General features: G+C 36.1%; 2 protein-coding genes across 6 annotated transcripts in view; both read left to right on the forward strand.

Moving 5' to 3' along the window:
• TRIM13 (tripartite motif containing 13) overlaps window positions 1-7,814 on the forward strand; it is a 39,071-nt gene extending 31,257 nt beyond the window's left edge. For all 5 annotated transcript variants that reach the window (XM_027588259.1, XM_027588256.2, XM_027588257.1 and 2 more), the window contains one exon: window positions 6,573-7,814. In XM_027588259.1, coding sequence (XP_027444060.1) covers window positions 6,579-7,802 — 1,224 coding nt within the window. In that variant the 5' untranslated portion in view covers window positions 6,573-6,578 and the 3' untranslated portion in view covers window positions 7,803-7,814. The remainder of the gene's footprint in view (window positions 1-6,572) is intronic.
• Window positions 7,815-10,031: 2,217 nt separating this feature from the next.
• Window positions 10,032-16,407, forward strand: KCNRG (potassium channel regulator). Its single transcript, XM_027588261.1, has 2 exons — window positions 10,032-10,985; window positions 14,839-16,407. The coding sequence occupies exons 1-2, from the start codon at window positions 10,405-10,407 to the stop codon at window positions 15,077-15,079; spliced, it is 822 nt and encodes a 273-aa protein (XP_027444062.1). The 5' UTR covers window positions 10,032-10,404; the 3' UTR covers window positions 15,080-16,407.
• Window positions 16,408-22,868: the final 6,461 nt, after the last annotated feature.

The raw sequence follows: 22,868 nt of genomic DNA on the forward strand, positions 1-22,868 counted from the left end.
AAACCCTATTGATACAATGCTGTTACAAAGTAATAGCTGGGGCAGTTATCAAGAGACACAAGGAAAAGATAAAACGGAAAGAAAGATAAGGTGAACAGGCAGGTAGGGGATAAGGGAAGAATAGGAGGAAATCAAAAGATTGTACACCTTGACATGGGGAGTATGATGAGTTAAGAGAATAAACAAAGGAAAGAGGCAAGACAAAATAGTGGTTCAGAAAAGAGAATGAAGAAAAGGAAAAAACCTGTTTTTTTGAGTGGTCTGGACTAACTAGTAAGGATAATGACCTGGCTTTTACGTTTCTGAGAATGTTACCATAGTCCAAAATCTCTGAAATTGCTGAATAGGTGGGTCTTCCAAGCTGACGGAACTTTTGTTCTAGCTTTATTTTGTCCTACTTATCAGGAATCCTACTAGAAATATCCTGGGGAAATTTTAACTACTAATTCTAAGATATGCCAGAAAACAGAAGTTTCTTATTGTCTTACACTGACACATAAGTAACTTTTATATTGTGTTTGCAGGAGCCGCATAACAATTACACAAGCTATTTTAGACACTATATGTATCTTCCATAGTCCTTTTTTGAGATTCTTAAACTCACTTTATCCTGTTTTGATCATATAAGTTATGGAACAGTCTCTAATAGCCATAATAAAGTATAATAACACATTGATAAGGAGTACTTAAAACAAATATTTTGTAAATAATTTTCATATATTATGACTTTCAAAACAGTTGTATAACGAGGAGAGAAACTGCAATATGTGTATGTGGTTTGTCAAAGGCTACTAAGAACCAAACAAGAACAAACAGGCCTCCTCACAGGCCTGGATCCAGAGATTCTCAGTAATAACGTTTTTTATTTTATAAAAGATAAAACAATACTATAGCAGATCAAGCTCTTGTAAAGCTTATCATACCTAGCTAATGCTTCTGAAGTTTTGCTTTTTAAGCTCAATATGGTTTTCTTATAATTGGTCTCCCTTTTTAGTTTTTTTCCTTAATTTTTTATTGTGAAAATTTTCAAGTATACAGAAAATTTGGAAAGTACTACAATAAATATCCTTACATCCTCTACCTTGATTCAGTAACTTGACCCTAAGTTTCAAGAAAGCATTACTAGTGGGGGGCGCCTGGGTGGCTCAGTTGGTTAAGCGACTGCCTTCAGCTCAGGTCATGATCCTGGAGTCCTGGGATCGAGCCCCACATCGGGCTCCCTGCTCAGCGGGGAGTCTGCTTCTCCCTCTGACCCTCTTCCCTCTTGTGCTATCTCTCATTCTCTCTCTCTCAAATAAATAAATAAAATCTTTAAAAAAAAAAAGCATTACTAGTGGACCTCATACTAGCAGGATACAGTATACTACTTGAAAATAAGATTAACTAATATGCTGAGAGGAAGTGCTTAAAAAAAAAAAGTGATTCCTTTTATTCCAAGCATTGTTTCAGGAAAGATTGATGGCTCCCAGTTTAGTAGAGGCTTGCATAATTTAGTTTTGTCTGTGAGGTTTCAATATTTGCTATGTAGTTTCTTATTAGGTATCTACTTTGGAATTCCTGAATCCAAAGACCCCTCAAAGCAGGATGGAAATTTGATTTAAATCCTTAAGATACAAAGTATTATTAACTTTTTTTTTTGTTCTTTAATGGGATTTGGAAGGAAATCATGGGTAGTATCTTGAACAACTTTATATTCCTACCAATTAAATTCAAAGCCTTAATAGGAAAGTTTCTTTGAATAGTTTTTTTTTATTAAAATTAACTTTTAAGAGTAAATAAATGAGCACCTTTTGCATTATAATCATTTGAGTTGATCATTTAAAAACAAGGGATTTCTAGGAGAGAGAAGTCTAATACACATATGTAGGTTTTGCTTTTTATTTTAAGACTACTTCCTTTGTAAGTATTGACTTTTCCATAGTCTACCTTGAGTGTAGATATGAATATTTGCCTAAAAATAAATCTGTGGTGGTGTTATACCACTATGCATTTGTCAAAACTCACAGAACTGTATACCAAAAAGAATGAATTTTATTGTATGTAAATTAAAAGTATATTTAAAAACACACATATGGCAGGAAAATGAGGTTGAAAATGAGAGGTGGTATAATTAGATATATATTTGCTACTTTGTTGGTATAAAACTTGGGAAATTCCTAATTAGTGGGTAAAAGATTTTTGTCCTTCAAAATTTAGACTTTCTTGGTTTTTAGAAACACATTCAAAGGAAAAACAAATCTTGGAAATGTGTTTGCTATTGTACACTGAATTTGACAGTGCTTAAGTTGAGATTTTATTGCTGGAGAACAATAATTTTTTTCACATAAAGTTTCTAGACTTCTATATTGGTAAAGAAGATTAGCTGTAGAAAAGAGGGGATATGTACTTTAGTTCCTACAAAGGAGTATGTTTTAGTGACTTCTCCAGATTTTACGTGTTAGCCACATTTTAAGAAAAGGATCTGAAAGTTCCTTTACTGCAAAGTATACTCTTCACTTAGCCTAAAAACATTATTATCTATTTTCCTTTAAAACTTTTGAGGGAACAAACTTGCTATGGTTTTTTGGATTCGGCTGTTTCAGTTTTCTCTAAAGTCGGCTGTGGAAGTGGTCACATTAATTTGGTCATAGAGAAAGTTTTGAGTATAAAGAGAAGAAAAGAAAATGTTTAGCTTTTAAAGTGAACAGAAATAAGAATCTTTAAATTATAGGGGCACCTGGGTGGCTCAGTCAGTTGAGTGGCTGCCCTCGGCTCAGGTCATGATCCCGGGGTCCTGGGATCGAGCCCCACGTGGGGCTCCCTGCTCAGCGGGGAACCTGCTTCTCTCTCTCTCCCTCTGCCTGCCTCTTTGCCTACTTGTGCTCTCTTTCAAAAAAATAAATAAATAAAATCTTTAAAAAATATATAAACCAAAATTTGTAAGCTGCATCACTAAAAATGGAACTGGATCCACCATAATTCTGATGCAAATTTTTATGTTTTAAAAGATTTGAGAGAGAGAGAGAGAGAGAGAGCGCTGGGGGAGGGGCAGAGGAGCAGAGGAAGAGGGAGACAAGCAGACTGCCTGCTGAGAAAGGAGCCTCACACGGGGCTTGATCCCAGGACCCTGAGATCATGATCTGAGCCAAAATCAAGAGTCAGTCACTTAACCAACTGAACCACCCAGGTGCCCCTTGATGCGAATTTTTAAAAAGGGACTTTCTAAATAGTTTTTTCCTTTTTTCCTCTGGTTCATTTTCAGAGCTATAAGGTGATTCATGGCTGTGGGATGACTGTTTACTACTAAATTTTCCCATGTATGACATATTCCTATTTATTTTTTTAATACTTGATTGCCTTAAAATTCTTTTTGCCCCCTATTGCTGTATCTTTTTCCATTTTCTTCAAATCTTCTTTGCCTTGGGTGCCCATTTTTTTCCTTTGCATTCCAACCACTTGGTATTCTTTGTTTTTCCTCTTATTTATTTAATATGCTTGGATAAGATTCTCTGGAAATATTAACCTTGCAAGAATGAGTAAATTAGTTTACTTTATTGAATGCTGTCCTCTTATTACTTTCCTGTTTCTACTACCTTCTCCAAAATCTAGTTTTAGCATAGAGTTCTTAGGTGAAAGAGGACAAAGAGCAGTGGAGATGATAAAATATAAAACAGGACTAAGGTAGGAGGATCATCAAAAGTTTTCTTTTCTCTGTTCTAGAGTCAGAATTTTTTTTTAAAAGATTTTATTTATTTATTTGAGAGAGAGAGAAAGAGATAGAGAGCACGAGAGGGAAGAGGGTCAGAGGCAGAAGCAGACTCCCCGCTGAGCAGGGAGCCCGATGTGGGACTCGATCCCGGGACTCCAGGATCATGACCTGAGCTGAAGGCAGTCGCTTAACCAACTGAGCCACCCAGGCGCCCTGAGTCAGAATTTTTTTTTAAAGATTTTATTTATTTGACAGAGAGAGAGAGAGAGCAAGCACAAGCAGGGGGAGCAGCAGAGGGATAGGGAGAAGCAGACTCTCCACTGAGCAGGGAGCCCGATGTAGGGCTCCATCCCAGGACTCTGGGATCATGACCTGAGCTGAAGGCAGACACTTAAGTGACCAACCCTTCTAGGTTCCCCTAGAGGCAGAATGTTTTACAGCTGCTTCATAACTTCTCTCAGGGAGCACACTAACCTGTCTTTATAGCCATTCTCCTCCCAATGCCTTTAAAAGGTCTTATGATTTCTTATATCACAAAAGATTGTTCAGAAAAATCAGCTCATCACATATTTTTGCCTTTTGACATTAAATTTGACCGAATAATCTTTGCTTTAATTCTGCATATAATTTTATAATTTATTATACCTTATCCCTCACAACTAAATGTAAAGCCATAAACTAATTAATTAGCCTTGCAAACTCAGCTAATCTTTTAAATACTATTTATCTTCTAGATTATAGCTCTAATTGTGACTCTTAAAATTAGTGCTAAAATTTATTTACTTATTTTTGATTATAAAATGGTCTGTAGATTATTAGACCCTGTTTTATTTATTAGTTTGGTGGTAATGTGATGTAATTTGTCCCTCAGTAAGCTGAATGAGGACATAGTTAGCACTATATTTGGATTTAAAACTTTAGGGATAGAAGTTTTAAAATGTACATTTTAAAATAATAAACTTGAACTGAGAAATGGTATTCTCTAGGTCAGGAATCTCAAATTTTTTTGTCTCAGGATGACTTTACACTCTTAAAAACTGAGGATCCCAAAAGTTTTTGTTTACAATGTACTGTATATAGATATTTATTGTATTGAAAAATTAAAACAAAAAATTTAAAATCTTCATTTAAAATAACGATAAACCTATTACATGTTAACATTTGTGAAAAATAACATTTTCAAAACAGTTGTGGGAAGAGTGGCATTGCTTTACATATTTATAGGTCTCTTTAATGAATTGCTATTAATAGATTATAACTGGAGTCTTATATCTGTCCCTGCATTACACCTGTTAAAATAAGTAATTTTGGTTGAAATATACAAAGATCATATTTGGCCTTGCACAGATATATAGTTGGTGAAGGGAGGAATATTAGCCTTTCTGATAATTGTGGATCTTCTTTGATACTATACCAAAACTCAACAAGTGGTAGTTTCTGAAAAGTTGCAATATGGAATATTGAATGTGTTGGTCTTTTGATCTTTTGCCCAAGCATGATTTATAACATGCATTGGTGATTTGAACCAATTAGTTCATTGTGTTATGCAGATCTCCAAATGTTAACATTTTATTATACAGTAATCTCCCCCCTAAAAAAGTAAAAGCCCCCATTTGTTAAAATTACCACTTATTTCATTAGAAAATAATTAATGGGAAGTTATCAAGCACTTAAGTGGCAAAAATGTTTTCCAAAATTCTAATTTTCACTCAAAAACTTTTACCATTTGTTTTCCTTGAAGTGAAGAGCTATTTTGTTCATTTTTGAGAAGATGTCTGCTTTACCTAAGTCTAAATAGCCAGTTTGTCATTCATTCTTTATATAAAAATTGTGTTTTCATAAAAAAAAGCAGCTGGTTCAGATTGTGACTCAATCATGTAATTGCTTTTTCTCCAGACAGTATCTGTTGGGTGCAGCACTCAAAATATTAAAAAGGCATGTACACAGTGATCAGGATTTAATAAAATGAATAATTTTTGCTGCTTCATAAAGAACATTCTTAAACGAAACTGGCTACCCCCACCCATACTGTGGGTATGTGGTAATGAAGAATACAATAACTTGTAATACAGTTTGGTGCTGCCTTTTGCCTTGTTTCGTTCCTGCTAAGGCTTCAGCAGTGTCTACTCAGCATTGCTTTTACAGTGCAATTGTCAACATGGTGCCAAAAGTAAATATCATCTTAGTATTATTGTGAAAAAAGTATTGACCTTCACAAATGACTTGAAAGAGTCTTAGGAACACCAGATTTCAGCCCACATTTTGAGAACTGATGCATACTAGACAGTTGTGGTGGTTTAAAAGAAAACATTTAATTCTCTGAAGAATGAATTGCAACTCATGTTTTTACTTACGATTTCAATAATTGTAATCTTGCCTCTGAAATAGAAAAATTTGCCAATTTTTAATAAAAGCCTGCACAAGATGCATGCTTGAATTTATATTTCTGTGCTTCTTTATTTTAAATAGCATACCATTTTATAATTGTGGGCCCAGACTAAAGAGCTCATTCTATTCAAACACTGAGTAGCTTTGTTTCTGACAGCTAGTAGTCAGCTTTCTGTTTTAAAACAATCAGTTGGGTCCTGCTGGCTCAACTTGCAGTTGTCCTAGACCTAACCCTATCTCAGCCAAAGACTGGTGCTGGAAAGCCCACACAAAGGCCTTGTGTAAGGGAGTCCTGCTAATAAGGAGGGTGTTCTAGTCCCAGCAGATTAAAGCTGCTTTGGTGTGCATTCCCTTCCCAAATTTCTCACTCATTTCCTTTGCCTGGCTATTTCAGTGAGAGATCATTTTTAATGCCTCTGAAGATAGTTTCTTCTGATTATTACATAGTCTGAGTGGAGGGGATTACTGGAGTAAAATGTTTCTTTCTCTATGGTAGGATGTGATGGAGCTGCTTGAAGAAGATCTCACGTGCCCAATTTGTTGCAGTCTGTTTGATGATCCGCGAGTTTTGCCTTGCTCACACAACTTTTGCAAAAAATGCTTAGAAGGGATCTTAGAGGGGACTGTGCGGAATTCCTTGTGGAGATCCTCTCCATTCAAGTGCCCTACATGCCGTAAGGAAACTTCAGCTACTGGAGTCAATAGCCTGCAGGTTAATTACTCCCTGAAGGGTATTGTAGAAAAGTATAACAAGATCAAGATCTCTCCCAAAATGCCAGTGTGCAAAGGACACTTGGGGCAGCCTCTCAACATTTTCTGCCTGACTGATATGCAACTGATTTGTGGGATCTGTGCTACTCGTGGTGACCACACCAAGCATGTCTTCTGTTCTATTGAAGATGCCTATGCTCAGGAAAGAGATGCCTTTGAGTCCCTCTTCCAGAGCTTTGAGACCTGGCGTCGGGGAGATGCTCTTTCTCGCTTGGATACCTTGGAAACTAGCAAAAGGAAATCTCTACAGTTACTGACTAAAGATTCAGATAAAGTAAAGGAGTTTTTTGAGAAGTTACAACATACATTAGATCAAAAAAAGAATGAAATCCTGTCTGACTTTGAGACCATGAAACTTGCAGTTATGCAAGCCTATGACCCAGAGATCAACAAACTCAACACCATCTTGCAGGAACAACGAATGGCCTTTAACATTGCTGAGGCTTTCAAAGACGTGTCAGAACCCATCATATTTCTGCAACAGATGCAGGAGTTCAGGGAGAAAATAAAAGTAATCAAGGAAACTCCTTTACCTCCCTCTAATTTGCCCACAAGCCCTTTAATGAAGAACTTTGATACCAGTCAATGGGAAGACATAAAACTAGTAGATGTGGATAAACTTTCTTTGCCTCAAGACACTGGCACATTCATTAGCAGGATTCCCTGGAGCTTTTATCAGTTATTTGTGGTAGTCATTCTGCTTAGCTTTCTTATTTTCTTCGGTCCCACCATATTCCTAGAAGGGTCTTTATTTGATGAATTCACAAGTTGGAAAGACCATCTCTCAAACTTCAGTTCCTATCTGACTAAATCAGCTGATTTTGTAGAACAATCAATGTTTTACTGGGAACAGGTGATGGATGGGTTTTTCATTTTCAGTGAAAGATTTAAGAATTTTACTTTGGTGGTGCTGAACAATGTGGCAGAATTTGTGTGCAAATATAAACTACTATAAAATCTGTTGCAAGTGTATGGTTCTCTGTCTTTTGTTAGAAATTTGTTAAAGAGCTGAGTGGTAGTTCAGATTTGGTCAAGATTTCAGTCAGATATCTTCCTGCAAAAGTATTCCTTTCAAAAATAATGTCCTATAACGTGTTGTTCAAATTAGGTAGCATAAAGATAAATGTGAGATTTGATACTAAGTCCTGAACCCTCCTTTCTTTTTAAATAGTGCTTTTGTAATACTCCTCCTACCCCCAATATTGGTTGTGTTTTTGCTATGGAAAAGAGGTGAAAGAAGAGCACATGATCTAATATTATGTAAATGAGGTAGTGTAACAGTGATTGTTCATTTAAACATGTAATAAAGACTACTCTTGTAAAGCAACTTTTTTGGAGACTGGACGTTCTTTTAAAAAAGAAGATATGGGTGGATTGGACTTCAAATTTTTCTAGATTTGGATTTCTAAATTTTACGTTTTTGCTAAAATGTAAATCTTAAGTAAACAAAAAGTGGCATTTTTCTTTCAATAAGTTTACATTTTTAGGAGGAATCTTGCCTTTTTCTCCTTCGGTTGTGTAAATTTGTCACCAAAGGAATTCAAAGGAAACGTTAGGTGGCTGTGCAAGCAAAGGCGTAGGTAAAAAAAAAAAAAAACAACAAAGTCTAACACATGGCAAGAACAGGAAATGGGAAAGCCTTCTTTTTATTGGCAGCTAAGTGTCATGTTGTTCCAAAGTATCATGGCAACTGTACAACCAAACCATCCACTGCTTAACATCTTTTTAAAGAGTAGTAAGATTAATTTGACAATAGATGGAACAATCTTTCAGCTATTATAAAGTGCAAAGTAATCAGCTAAAAACAAATGATTTGTTAACTAGAATTTAAATAAAAATTAAAAAAAATAGCAATACATACATACATACATACATACTACTGGGGGAAAAATAAAACACTAATGTTCACATAAGATAAAGATACCACCCACAGATTTTTTTTTTAAGAACTAGGTAGTTTTTTAAAATTTATTTGAGAGTGATAGAGCAAGGAGGAGAGTCAGAGGGAGAAGCAGACTCCCCACTGAGCAGGGAACCCGACGTGGGGCTCAATCCCAGGACTCTGGGATCATGACCTGAGCTGAAGGCAGATCCTAAATGGACTGAGCCACCCAGGTGCCCCCTACCTCCCACAGATTAAAAATACTTGCTTAGAATCCAGATGAAAACAAGAAGTGATCTCATGTTAGAACTGCTCTCTAGTCCCTTATTTCTGTCATGGAACAAGACATTCCTTGGAAAGCCCAGAGTGTCTTTACCCTGCCCTTTAATTTGGTTGAGAGGAGGCAACTAAATTTAAAGAACAGAAGAATCCACCTCTGGGAATAAGAGTCAAATTAAGCTGCTAGTTGAGGTAATGGCTGCCTCATCCATAACTGACAATTCATGATTTAGCCACTAAATTGCTAAAGGGTTCATAAATTATGATAATGTTTCTCTGTAAATCTTACTTCTGCCATGACAACTCATTGTAGATAGGTCTGGGGAAAGGGGAATGTTTTTCTGCTCCCACTTTTTTTTTTTTTAAAGATTTTTTAAATCTTTAAATATTTTTTTAAATCTTTAAATCTTTTTTTTAAAGATTTATTTATTTGAGAGAGAGGGAGCAAGAGAGAAACAGCATGAGCAGGGGGAGGGGCAGAGAGGAGAAGCAGACTCCCCACTGAGCAGAGAGCCCAATGTGGGGGCTCGATCCCAGGACCCCTGGATCATGACCTGAGCTGAAGGCAGACGCTTAACCAACTGAGCCACCTAGGCACCCCTCCCAGTACGTTTTTTTTTTAAAGATTTTATTTATTTATTCATGAGAGACAGGGAGAGAGAGAGGGGGAGAGAGAGAGAAGCAGAGGGAGAAGCAGGCTCCCAAGGAGCAGGGAGCCCGATGCGGGGCTCGATCCCAGGATCCTGGGATCATGACCCGAGCCGAAGGCAGACGCTCAACCATCTGAGCCACCCAGGCGCCCCCTCCCAGTACTTTTTTTAAAATAGAGATTTACGGGGCGCCTGGGTGGCTCAGACGGTTAGGTGTCTGCCTTCGGCTCAGGTCATGATCCCAGGGTCCTGGGATCGACCCCTGCATCAGGCTCCCTGCTTGGCGGGGAGCCTGCTTCTCCCTCTCCCTCTGCCTCTCCCCCTGCTCATGCTCTCTCTATCTCTGTGTCTCAAATGAATAATAAAAAAAATCTTCAAAAAAATAAAAATAAAATGCAGATTTATAATAGGTTTTCATGGATATATATATATATTTTAAATGGAATACAGGAAAGGGATCTACTTGACATCTATCCTTAGAAATATTGGCCGTTTTTCTTAAATAATCCAGTTCCTCATCTGTTCCTTTTTCATTGTGTATACTGCAAGTTCCCAAGCAACTCAAATTTGCAAACACAGCTATGGATACACTATTTGCTTTACAGTAGTTAGGAGGGAATCTGGGTCTCTGTTTTTTGTTATTTTCCCCTCCCCTCCATTTCTTAATCATATATAACTAGCAACATTTATGGCTAGAGTTTGATTTACAAGTTTCTAAGTCTGTAGCCTCTAGTTTGAAGAAAAGAATGAGTAGTCAGGAACTGGTCACTTTGAACGTTGGAGGGAAGATATTCACAACAAGGTTTTCTACCATTAAGCAGTTTCCTGCTTCTCGGTTGACACGAATGATAGATGGCAGAGACCAAGAATTCAAGATGATTGGTGGCCAGATTTTTGTGGACAGAGATGGTGTTCTATTTAGTTTCATCTTGGATTTTTTGAGAACTCACCAGCTTTTATTACCCACCGACTTTTCAGACCATCTTAGGCTTCAGAGAGAGGCTCTTTTCTATGAACTGGATCCTCTGGTTGATCTCTTAAACCAAGAACACCTGCTACAGCCAAGACCTGCTCTTGTGGAAGTACATTTCCTAAGCCGAAACACTCAAGCTTTTTTCAGGGTGTTTGGCTCTTGCAGCAAAACAATTGAGATGCTAACTGGGAGGATTACAGTGTTTATAGAGCAACCTTCAGCACTGACCTGGAGTAGTAACTCTTTCCCTCCTCAGATGACCTTACTTCCACTGCCTCCACAAAGACCTTCTTACCATGACCTGGTTTTCCAGTGTGGCTCTGACAGCACTACTGATAACCAAATTGGAGTCAGGTATTTTGTACTTTGAAGTATCTCTCTTCTATATCAGTTCCTGATGTTTCCCCTCAAGACTGAAAGTTTCTCATGGCTGAAACTTTTCTTGGAAAAAATTATTACTCAAATGTTTGGGGGGTAATAAGTAGAGTTGAGTAGAATGATCAGATAATTATTGCCCAAACTGGGCTATTTTTCAGAGTGAAAGAGGGTATTGTTATTATGTGGGACAGTAGGAATAAACCAAGACTGTCCAGGGAAAATTGGAACTATGGTCATTCAAGTTGTAAGAGGAAATAATTTTATAGATTATGTTCTATTGCTAGTGAATTTGGCTTAAGACTGAGACAACACCTTTCTTTCCCCCAAGAGATTCTTTTAGTGGCTGGCATATGGTAAAGTCTCAGTAGTTTCTCTTGATTTCCTTACACTCTATGTATATTTGTTCTTTTAGTCCTTATGATTTGACTACTGATTTTCCTCCATCTCACTTTATTTTTAAACACCATTAAGGCAGATATATCCCATAGCTAATTTGGTATCCTATTACATCTTTGGCACTCTTAGGCAACTCAAAATATTGGGATAGGCTGTCAGTATGTTAAGGATAGTTGCTCCTGAGTCAATTATTCACTTTCTCTCCCTGTTGTTCTTGGCTGAACACTAAGGCTGATTTCTACTCTGCTGTCAGGGACACTTTTTTTTCTCCTTAAAAATGTCTTAAAGCTGTCCCACCATTATTTTACTAACTGTGAAAGCTGGCTTTAATTTCCAGGAGGAAAAAAAAGTAGTCTGCATATGTTCTTTACTGATACTATTTAAAATGTTTTTTTTTTTTTTTTTTTTTTTGCGGGGCGGGGGAGAAAAGGTACACATAGTTTGGGATATTTTCTTGACTTCAGCAGTCGCCATCAGGAACTATCAATGTTTGCCTCTCCCACAACACACCCCTTTGTTCTACTTACCAACTGAAGAACACTGGGCAGTATGACAATTCTTCAGTTTATACACTTAATAATTTCCTGCCCTCCCAAAAAAGGCTGAAATGTCACTTTGGGAAAAGGGAGCCAGTTAAGTTAATAGGCTGATTGTGAAGAGAACTTAAGACCCTATCTTTATCTCAAAGTGTTTTAAGATATCTCTATATACACCTTTCTTTTCCCTGGTGGGGCACTAACATGAATAATTCAGAAGGGAAAACTATCAGTTTTTTTTTAAAATTTGATTTAATGATTAAGATCTTTGAGGATCGGGGTGCCTGGGTGGCTCAGTCATTAAGCGACTGCCTTTGGCTCAGGTCATGATCCCAGGGTCCTGGGATCAAGCCCCGCATCAGGCTCTCTGCTCAGTGGGGAGCGTGCTTCTCCCTCTCCCACTCCCCTTGCTTGTGTTCTCTCTCTCACTGTGTCTCTCTCTGTCAAATAAATAAATAAAATCTTAAAAAAAAAAGATTTTCGAGGTTCCCTTTTAAAAAAAGATAGAAACCCCAGGAAATGATATAATTAATTTTAAGAAGAAACATACAAGGTAAAAACATCCTGGAAATACTAAACACTTAAAAATCTATGCATGTGGAGAAAATAATTGAAAAAAATATGCTGAAAAACAAGATTAAAAACTAAGGTTGGAATATTCTTGTATGTACAGTGCCAAGTGTTTTTACCTTTGCTAAGTGTTTGTGTTTTAGAAATAGTACAAAGTTTTTTCAACTTAATTTGAGAATGGCATTATATTTAAACTTCCAATATAGATAATTCCAAAACCAGAAGTTATTTTAATAATTATTTTTTTTTCATCACCAAATAGTATTCATTTGCTGGAGGTTCAGAATTTTTTTCCATCCTATAAGTGTTTACAATTTTTTTCTATCACGCCAATTTCAAAGTAGAGATGGATAACCTGAGTAAGGGGACATTATTGGGATTTCAGGTGACTGTATGAAAACTCTGGCCCTGAAAGGCCCACCTTAGGTACATAACTGCCTGGCTAGCCATCATTTTTATTTCTTGCTCACTCCCTGTTCTGAATCATCCATTCAGATGTTTTTTGAAGGTAGGAAGTGGAGGAGTAAGCCTGGATGGCTCCTAAGAGTCTGGCGTATCATCCAGCTGTTCAGTATGTTCCATTAATATGATTTACCACTCTAAGATCTTGTTAACCCCGCAGATTGCTCAGTTACTATCTCTCAAGTTCACAGAATGAGAAATACTTGGCTTGCATCTTGCAGAAAGTCATTCATATGATACCACATTATCAAGCTCAAGTTATGGTCATAGGATTCTAGAGTCTCTGGTAGCCTTTATTCTATCTGACCTTTCCTTTTTAAATTGGATCAAATGGAAAAGTGTAGTTGCCTTTTTTAAAAATAAGATTTGATTTTTCTATTTCTCAATGCATTCACTCTTCTACCCTTTCCTTCTGCCTTAAAATCTTTCATTTCTTAATTTGACCTCCTAGGGAATCAAGTACTATTGCTCAGTGATTTCTTGCAAGCGTTTGTGTCTTAATGAGAGATGTGCTATAATTTTCTTCTCTTTAATAAATGTTTCTAGGCTACACAATAAAGATCTGGGATTTGGGACTAGATGGAATGATCTCCTAATGTGAAAAATTTGCTGTATCAAACATACTAAACATTTTTTGATATGTACTTTTTACTTTTATAAATCTTACAGTATTTTCTTTGCCTAGAATTAATTTCTAAACACGAGCTAAAATAACCACTCTATTTTATTTATTTTATTTTTTTATTTTTAAAAAGATTTTATTTATTTATTTGACAGAGAGACACAGCGAGAGAGGGAACACAAGCAGGGGGAGTGGGAGAGGGAGAAGCAGGCCTCCCACCCCGTTGCGGGGCTTGATCCCAGGACCCTGGGATCATGACTTGAGCCGATGGCAGACGCTTAACAACTGAGCCACCCAGGTGCCCCAATTAACCACTCTATTTTAATCATAGTTAAAAGGAGGCAAAGGATGTCGTAAAGGCTCTTTTTATGCCATAAAACTACAGAGAATTTAGGTTTCTTTGTGGAAGTAAGTTAGTCTTCACGTCTCATAAACAAATGGTGAGAGGACTCAAAGACATAAAAATATCCTTGATGGTATTTAAAGGGGTAATATAGCTGTATCTATGTGGACATGTTATGTTGACATTATTAAAACTAACATACAGCCAATCTGAAAAGTTCAGGTTGGCTTTTTTCTTGAACTATGTGTATTGGTTCTATAGAATCTCCTAGGAAATACAAAGTTTTGTCATTTTTACTCCAGAGGCCTTTGACCCCATGCTTTACTCTTTAACAATGGATAGTTATTGAGTAAAAATTGACAATAAAATCTTGACATTTTTTATCTGCAAAATTGTACCTGAAAAAATGTATTTGATAGAAATAAGTCACAAAAGAAAAAATTTGTAATGTCAGTGCTAATAATGGGTAGAATTAGATCTAGGAGGGGAAAGTAAATGTATAAAATATTCATTAAAATGACTGTCAATTCATTTAATTAAGCTGATTAAAATAATATTTTGTAAATTGAAAACAAAAATTAGAAATTGTTAAATTATATAAAAAGTTAAGCTAATTTGTTTAATCAAATTGTTTGCCCAGAAAATAATTTCTCAATGAAAATTCATCAGTGTTGGTTATATTCCTAAATGTGGATTTAAGTGACTTTGGAGATCACAGGAAGGTCTTTATTTTCAATACTCTGAAATTACTAATTTGGATTTATAAATGAAGTATCAAAAAAAAATCTGATCAAAAATGGTATGATGCCTTTATTTGAGGTTATAAGTCAAATTGATGTGTTTAGTTTTGCTAGTTATTAAAGGGATGCTTTATAATCAAACGTCTGTTGTGTGTCCTAGGTATGTTTCTATAAAACCTGATAACCGAAAATTGGCCAACGGAACTAATGTCCTCGGGATACTAATCGACACCTTATTAATGGAAGGCTTCCACCTAGTCAGCACTAGAACATTACTCTCTGAAGACAAAAGTGAATGCTATAGCTTTGAAAGGATAAAAAGGCCTGAAGTTCTCACCATGAACAAAACACTGAAACCAGAGACTACCATCATGTCAGAGCAATCTCAGAAAAAGAAATGAGGTTCCTGTTCCCTTTTAGAGTAAAGAGAAATTGCCATTTTCTTGTTTGGAAATTCCATATTTATGGCATGTATGTTAGTCATATATGTACTCATTTTAACTTCTGGCCTTGTCTCCCAGCACACCATCTCTGGCAACCATACCTCACCGGTGCTTAAGCCACACTAACTGCTTGCTGCTCTCTCAGTAACACTGTGCACTTGGTGCTTTGGCACATGTTCCTTCTACCTTCAATGCCTCTTTCCCTTTCTTTTCTTCATGAACACTTACACAGCTCTCAAGAATGGGTTCTGGAATCAGACTGCTTGATTTCGAATCCCAACTTAATCAGTTACTACCTATATGACTTGGGCAAGTCATTTAAGCTCTCTGTGCCTCAACTTCTTCATCTATCAAATGGGGATAATGTATCTCTTTATAGGATATGTGAAAATAAAAGGAGATAATGTAAAGTACTCAACACACTGTCTGGCACATAATAGACACCAAGTAACTGTTCGTGATGGCAATGATGATGTTGAAGAAAAAGACGACTGGTGGCCTATTTTGAATTGTACCTCTTCTGTGAGGGTGAGGCTTTGTCTTCCTCGTTTCCCAGGCATATGAATCAGCCCTTTCCTCTAAATAGACTTATATGCCATCATGAAAACAAACGTTTTTCACTTGAATGTGATCCCAATCCACTCAACAGTTTTAACACCACTACGTGTAAAGCACTACTAAACATTTGGTGAGAGGAATAGTAACTGTTACTTATTAACACCTACATTTGGTGAAAAGCTTCTGAATGACCTCTCCTAACATTTAAAATATACATATACTATGACTTAGTGATTCCTCTTTTAGGAATTCCTCATATATATGTGTCATTTTGAACACCAGAATAAACATCTAGAAAAGGAAACATTAAGTCAAAGAGCACCAAACACACAGGAGGGTTAAAAACCTGCATGGAAGCAGTTGAGTACCTTTGTAAAAAGTACAATTAATTCATTCAAAGACATACGTTAAACATTTGTTAGACACCATACTAGGTTTTCAGGATTAAAAAATGAGTAAGACAAAAGTTCTTATTCTCAAAGAGCTCATATTCAAGAGAGGAAGTACATCATCTAACAGCAAAAGATTAGAAATAAACTCAAAGTTCATCAATAGGGAATGGGTATATTATGGTTCATACAATGAAATACTATGTAGCCCTTAAAGAAGAATAGGGCAACAGTTTATAAACTAAGGAAAGATTGTCAAATATTTGTAAGTGGAAAAAAAGCAAGGTGCAGAACAATGTATAAAGTGGGAAAATATATTTCCATTATATATGTGTGTATGTGTGCATAGTTTCCAGTTGTGGAAACATACTCATTTTCTTTTTTTTTTTTTAAAGATTTTATTTATTTATTCATGAGAGACAGAGGGAGAGAGAGAGAGAGAAGCAGAGGGAGAAGCAGGCTCCCAAAGAGAAGGGAGCCCGATGCGGGACTCGATCCCAGGACCCTGGGATCATGACCTGAGCTGAAGGCAGACGCTTAACCATCTGAGCCACCCAGGTGCCCAACAGACTCATTTTCTTAAACATGCATAGAATTTTCAGCAAAGATACGGGTCACCTGTGTAGAAGGGAACAGGGTGAGTGGGGTTTGGTGTGGAAGGAAGATTTACTTTCACCAGATCATGTAGATATATTATCTATTTAAAAAAATGAAAGGAAGAAGATACACCTGAAAGACTGTGTATCTGTGTGTGTAGAGGAGGAAGGGATTTTAGGAGGACTATAATGGCATAGTAAGAACTATTATCTTAATATGGATACAAATGTTAATCTACTACTTTTCCTGTGAAAGCCCTCCACTTAGTAAAGAATTTGCATTCCAGAAATTTCTACCAATTATAGATTTGTATACTAGGTTGTAGAGAAGAAATAAATATTTTAAAAATTTCCTAACAGTATCTCAACAGGTTATGTATAATGTAAGTGCAAAATACTTCAAGATTAGTAAGGTCAAGGTTAGCTGTTGAAAATAATGACCCCAATAAGAGAAAAAGCCCTATGAATAAGTATTTTGTTTTTGGTGGCACTTATCCCCTCTTTCCTGCAAAAAAGCCAGTTTAGTTGTTTTAGTGTGTCATCTTAATTTTGGGGATGATGTGTTTGGTTCCCTTGTTAGCACCATATTCTAGGGCACAATATTTCTATTCTGGTAAGTTTTTGACATTTTGTGATTTAACTAGCTGGATATAGTTGCCATGGTTACATATGCAACACTGTTTAATTCTGTATAGAGCTTTGCTGATAAGATTATTAAAAAACTGGTAACTGGTTAAAAAATACTGAAACAAAAAATATTGTAACAGGTTGGCAAATAATAAGACAAGAAATGCTTAAACTACTGTTAGGGAATGCCTGGGTGGCTCAGTCGGTTAAGCATCTTGTCTTCGGCTCAGGTCATGATCCCAGGGTCCTGGGATTGAGTCCCGCATTGGGCTCTTTGCTCAGCGGGGAGCCTGCTTCTCCCTCTGTCTGCTGCTTCCCCTGCTTGTGCTCTCTCTTACTCACTCTTTCTCAAAAAAATATCTTTAAAATAAATTAATGTTAATATGTTCTCAGTTATTCATACTTGCACAAAACTACTTTGAGTTGAGAAATAATATATTCTTTTTAATGTGTTAATAGAAACATATTACCTATGGAGACATAATATATATGACATTCATTCATTCACTCAGTAAATATTTATTGACATCTACTGTGTGCCAAATACTATTTTAGACATCGGATATACTGAAAGGAACAAAACAATGCCTTCCTTTCTAGAGTTTTTTCACAAAAACAATTCATAACATTGACAATGGGTTTAATCAGAATAACAAGTATTATTATTAGTTTCTCAAAAGTTATGAGTTCACAATGCAGAGGTTTTTAGAAGGAGATAGAATATTCCAATTTAAAAAATATATTATTCATTAGGGAAAGTGTACTTTCAGAGTAGATTGAGTTTCTTATTTTAGTAAATATTTTAGAGATTATTGCATCTGGAGACACATCTGTCAAGATCATCTCAGTAAGCCTTTTGTGTTTACTCTAAAATAGAGTGGGACATTGTCATTGGGATATCAAGATATGCAAAAAATAAAGTCTTGTTTTAGAAAGGGGGGCAGGCAAATGTAGTTTGAAGAAAACAGGGCTATATTAGATGCACCACAGGCAAATCAAAAACTCTTGCCTGCTTTAGAAAAAAAAAACTTTAACATTTTCATACGGGTATCACTTAACTCTTAACTTCTTGACTGAAGTGATTTGTCAGTGTTATTTTAAATTATAAGAAAATAATGGCAGAAGCTTGTCTTGGGAAAACCACTCTGAAAACCTTCTATCAAATCATATGCACCTATCAATCCATCTCATATATATAAATATGAATCATCACAACGATACATTAAAGTCTGTCAGCCCTTAACAGGACCATTAGTAGTTGGGTCTCCCCTATTCTCCCACTTCTGTTACGTTTATTTTAGCTTTTCTCCATCACCCACAGTTTCATTTTGGATAAGGCACTAAATATCTTAGCTTATTCTTGAACCTCAATAATTTACCTTATAAGTGACTGGAAGTTGTCCCTAAAAAGATTTTCTAAAAAGGATATCTAATGTTGAAATTTACTTTTGATTTTAATATACAAGTCATAATTACAAAGAGTTCTTAGGCTATGGTAAAGTTGGAATTAATTTGAGCTGCTTTCAAAATATATCTGAAATCAGGATCCCAAAATAACATAAAATAGTCAAAGGAAAGCAGCTAGAGAAATAATATATGGTTTAGGGAATCATAAGCTATTTCAAATTTATCTTCTATACTGCTAACATCTGATAAACTTCAGTTTTGCTTTATAAGTTTTTGTATTGGTTCTCTATCACAAATAACAGAAATGGTCACATCACCAGAAACCTTGCTGGGATAACAAAAGACTTGCTTAGAGCACTCTAAATCTCCCATATTCTATTGTTATTTTTCCTCTGTGCTGGGGAAGTTGACTCCTTACCAGCGAGTTTAGCAATGCAGAAGAGCCACTATGAGGGAATTTTTAAAAATAAATTTAGGAAATTTTATTACTTTCCTGGCGCCAAAGAACCCATGGAAGAGAATAATGTGACATCAAACTTAGTGTTTCAAACAAAGTTCAAGAAATAGAGTTGACATGAAAATATATTACTAAAAATACTTAGATTTCTAGAATGCCAATGACCTAGTAAAAGCCATAATTAACTCACTAGCTTTGCCACAGAACTACACTTCAAGAATTATTACGCCGCCTATCAGATCTATTAGAGGTGAAAATTTCTGTAAAAATTTCACCAAAAAACTCATTATGTCATAAATATTAAGCTTAGGAAATGCTTTAATATTTACCTAAACTATGAGATAGATCCAACCACAAAAATCTTTTAATGGCTAACACCTTACATGGTAAATGGGAAATAAGTATTAAGCATGGCACAGAATAAAAGGGCAACAACACACAGCAAAATAAATAGGACTTTGCTCCCTGAACTAAAATGTGCCTAAGATTTGTCTAATTATACAGAAATTTTAGATAGGCAGCATTCTGCACCTTCACATTTCATACTAATACCTCAAATCCAGAAATCATTATTTTTTTTAAGATTTTGTTTATTTATTTGAGAAAGACAGAGCACAAACAGGGGGAATGGTAGAGGGAGAGGGAGAAGCAGGCTCCCTGTTGAGCAGGGAGCCCTAAGCAGGGCTGGATCCCAGGACCCTGAGATCATGACCTGAGCAGAAGGCAGACACTTAACTGACTGAGCCTCCCAGGTCCCCCAGAAATCATTATTTTAAAGTGGCTTTTTACTCTATCAGTTGAGTAAAACACACCCCAAACCAAGTGTTTCTATTTCACGTCACTCTCCATTATTTCACACTCTGATAAGAATCTGAATTTCCTTGGGTTCCCAAGTTGGAAGCCAAATAGGAGAAGTTTGTTTTACTCTTCTTGTAGTAAGACACCCCAAGAAAATCTGGCTGCAATGTCAGAGCTTCTATGAGTTCTTTTAAGATGAGGCCTGGGATTGTGCTTTATACTGATCTGTACACTCCCCCCACAGCGCTGTACATCTAATGGTCTCAACTGAACTGAACTGAACAATTTGGAACACTGTAGTCTCAGTGAATAGGCACTTGGAAAAACAAGTATTATAGTAAATTCAAAGATGGATGACACTTTATGTAAAGAGTCTGAAGGAACTGATTCAAGCTAAAGACTCTTACAGAAAAAAATCCCATGGTATTTTTCTATTAGAAGTTTACTTGGGTAGGATGCTTGCGTGGCTCAGTAGGTTAAGCGTCTGCATTCAACTCAGGTCATGATCTCAGGGTCCTGGGATCAAGCCCCGTGTCCAGGTTCCCTGCTCAGTGGGAAGTCTGCTTCTCCCTCTTCCTCTCCCTCTGCCCCTAACCCCACTTCTGCTCGTGTGTTCTCTCTCAAATAAATAAATAAAATCTTTAAAAAAAAAAGTTTACTTGGGTAATAGCATACAAAATAAGATGAAAATATAGATGTGATATGGGAATACTAACTAGTTGAAAGTTACACAAAATTACACATTTAATCAGAGTAAAACAGTCCAGCCAAAATAGGAATTTACATAATTTGTTAATAAAAATGCAATGCTACAAGAATGCTTAGTAATTAAAGAAATGTTAAGGGTATACAAGTTCAGAATGAATGCTATATGACCATAATTGATATTAAATCTTGACTTACCTTCACAATTTAGTAGTCTTAAAAAGATAGAAGTCATCAGAGCAGGCATATAAGTCAGATGAAACTAGGAAAGAAATAGAGAAAAAAATGTTCCCAGTTCTGGATAACCCGATTTAAAGTCCTAGGTTTACTGAACTTGGATTAATCAAATGATTCAAGGATTGAGGTGAAATGGTCTAAAAGATGCTGGTATATCCAGAAGACATATTACTGAGTTTTTTAAATGCTATTTTGGAAGCATAGATTAACGTTTTAGGTTTCCTTACATATCATTAAAATGGAATATATATTAAAAAATCAATTCAAGATGTAGAATAATGTGGAATTTCTGTCTCATGAAGGTGGCTATTTTTCACAGCAAGTAGTAACTAGGTAAACAGAGCAAGATACTTTGACATTCTAAATAGAAATCCTACAACACAAGGTTTAGCTCCTAGAAAAACAAAATATTTTCTTTCAATTAAATTTTCCCCCCTTTGGTCACTTTTAAATTCCTGGCTACAATTTACTGAATCCCTGTTTGATTTGTTCTGGCTAACACTTTTTTTCAGAAGCAAACCTGATTTAGAGTGAGAAGGAGTAAGTCACAGGCCTCTTAGATAGAACCTTCATTTCTGCTTAACTGTGTTTCTCCATCAAAAACAAGTATTCATATAAGGAATCTCAATTATCTAAACCTATTTTTGGCCATCTTCTGGAATTTCTTGTTATTATCTCTTTTGAAATGCCACAACTGCACATTTGGAAAACTTGTCTTCCTGGTTTTCAAATTTCTGTTTATTATTATAGCTCTTCAGCCAGAATGCCAGGTCTTTGTGCTGTACTGTTTCTTGAAACTGGAGACCAGCACATTTCCCACAATTCAATTACCTGCCTTTCCATTTGAGAAATTAAAGCCATGTCAAATTTATAAAGTTTTAACTGACTGAATCATTTGAACTTTAAGTTTTCAATTTCCTTCCCTCAATCTAATACTGGGAAAGATCTCTGTTTTATTAATAGACGTGAAGGTAAGGTTCAAGAATATTAACACACATTAGTCACTGATGCTCATAACTAATATAAGTATAGGGATTTTCTTACAGGCATAAGCTTGGGATATCACAGTCTAAGGAAAAAAGAGAGTTGATTTTTGGAAATGTTTATTTAAGATTACGTACCTAATCAAACAATTTATTTATGTAAATTTGTGTTACACATTTCTTTTTAAAAGAAAGGGATTGGGGTGCCTGGGTGGCTAAGTCAGTAAAGCGTTGGACTCTTGATTTCAACTCAGGTTATGATCTCAGGGTTTTGAGATCAAGCCCTCAATGCGGCTCATGCTCAGCGGGAAGTCTTCTTGAGATTCTCTCCCTCTGTCCCTCCCCCCTGCCTGCATACTCACACACCAATGTGCGTGCTCTTTAATAAGTGGTTTTTTTTTTTTAAGATTTTATTTATTTGTCATAGAGAGAGAGCACAAGCAGGGGGAGTGGCAGGCAGAGGGAGAAACGGGCTTCTTCTTGATCAGGGAGCCCAACATGGGGCTCGATTCCAGGACCGTGGGATCATGACCTGAGCCGAAGGCAGATGGCTTAACTGACTGAGCCACCCAGGTGCCTCTAATAAATAAATCTTAAAAAAAAATAAAAAATAAATAAAAGAAAGGGATCTATTGTCCTTAACAGTTTCAGTTCGCTTGTCTACTCTTATCAGCTTTATGAGGATAACTGACAAATTTACCTTTCCAGCCTGACTTTTACATAGAATTCCCCTTCTGTATACTCAGTGATCTTTAATTAAAGGATTTCAAATGGAATGCCTAGATATCATCTTAAATTCAATGTTACCAAAACGGAACACATCTTTCCTTCTCAAATTCACTTCTCTTAACTGTTCTCTTTCAGTGATACTGCCATTGTCTTCCAGTACAGAAAACATAATTTTTGACACCATCCTTTTATCTAACTCATCATGGTGTTCTACAGTTTTTTTTGAAATATCTTAAATTTATTATTTCATCTCCATTCTCA

Source organism: Zalophus californianus, chromosome 3, assembly GCF_009762305.2.
Source record: "Zalophus californianus isolate mZalCal1 chromosome 3, mZalCal1.pri.v2, whole genome shotgun sequence".
NCBI classification, from domain to species: domain Eukaryota; kingdom Metazoa; phylum Chordata; class Mammalia; order Carnivora; family Otariidae; genus Zalophus; species Zalophus californianus.

What these genes read in the sequence shown, in the direction of transcription:
- KCNRG (XM_027588261.1), top strand. Translation starts at nt 10,405, where the DNA reads ATGAGTAGTCAGGAACTGGTCACTTTGAACGTTGGAGGGAAGATATTC. An exon ending in GATAACCAAATTGGAGTCAG is followed by an intron (nt 10,986 to 14,838) that starts GTATTTTGTACT and finishes TGTGTGTCCTAG; the next exon opens with GTATGTTTCTATAAAACCTG.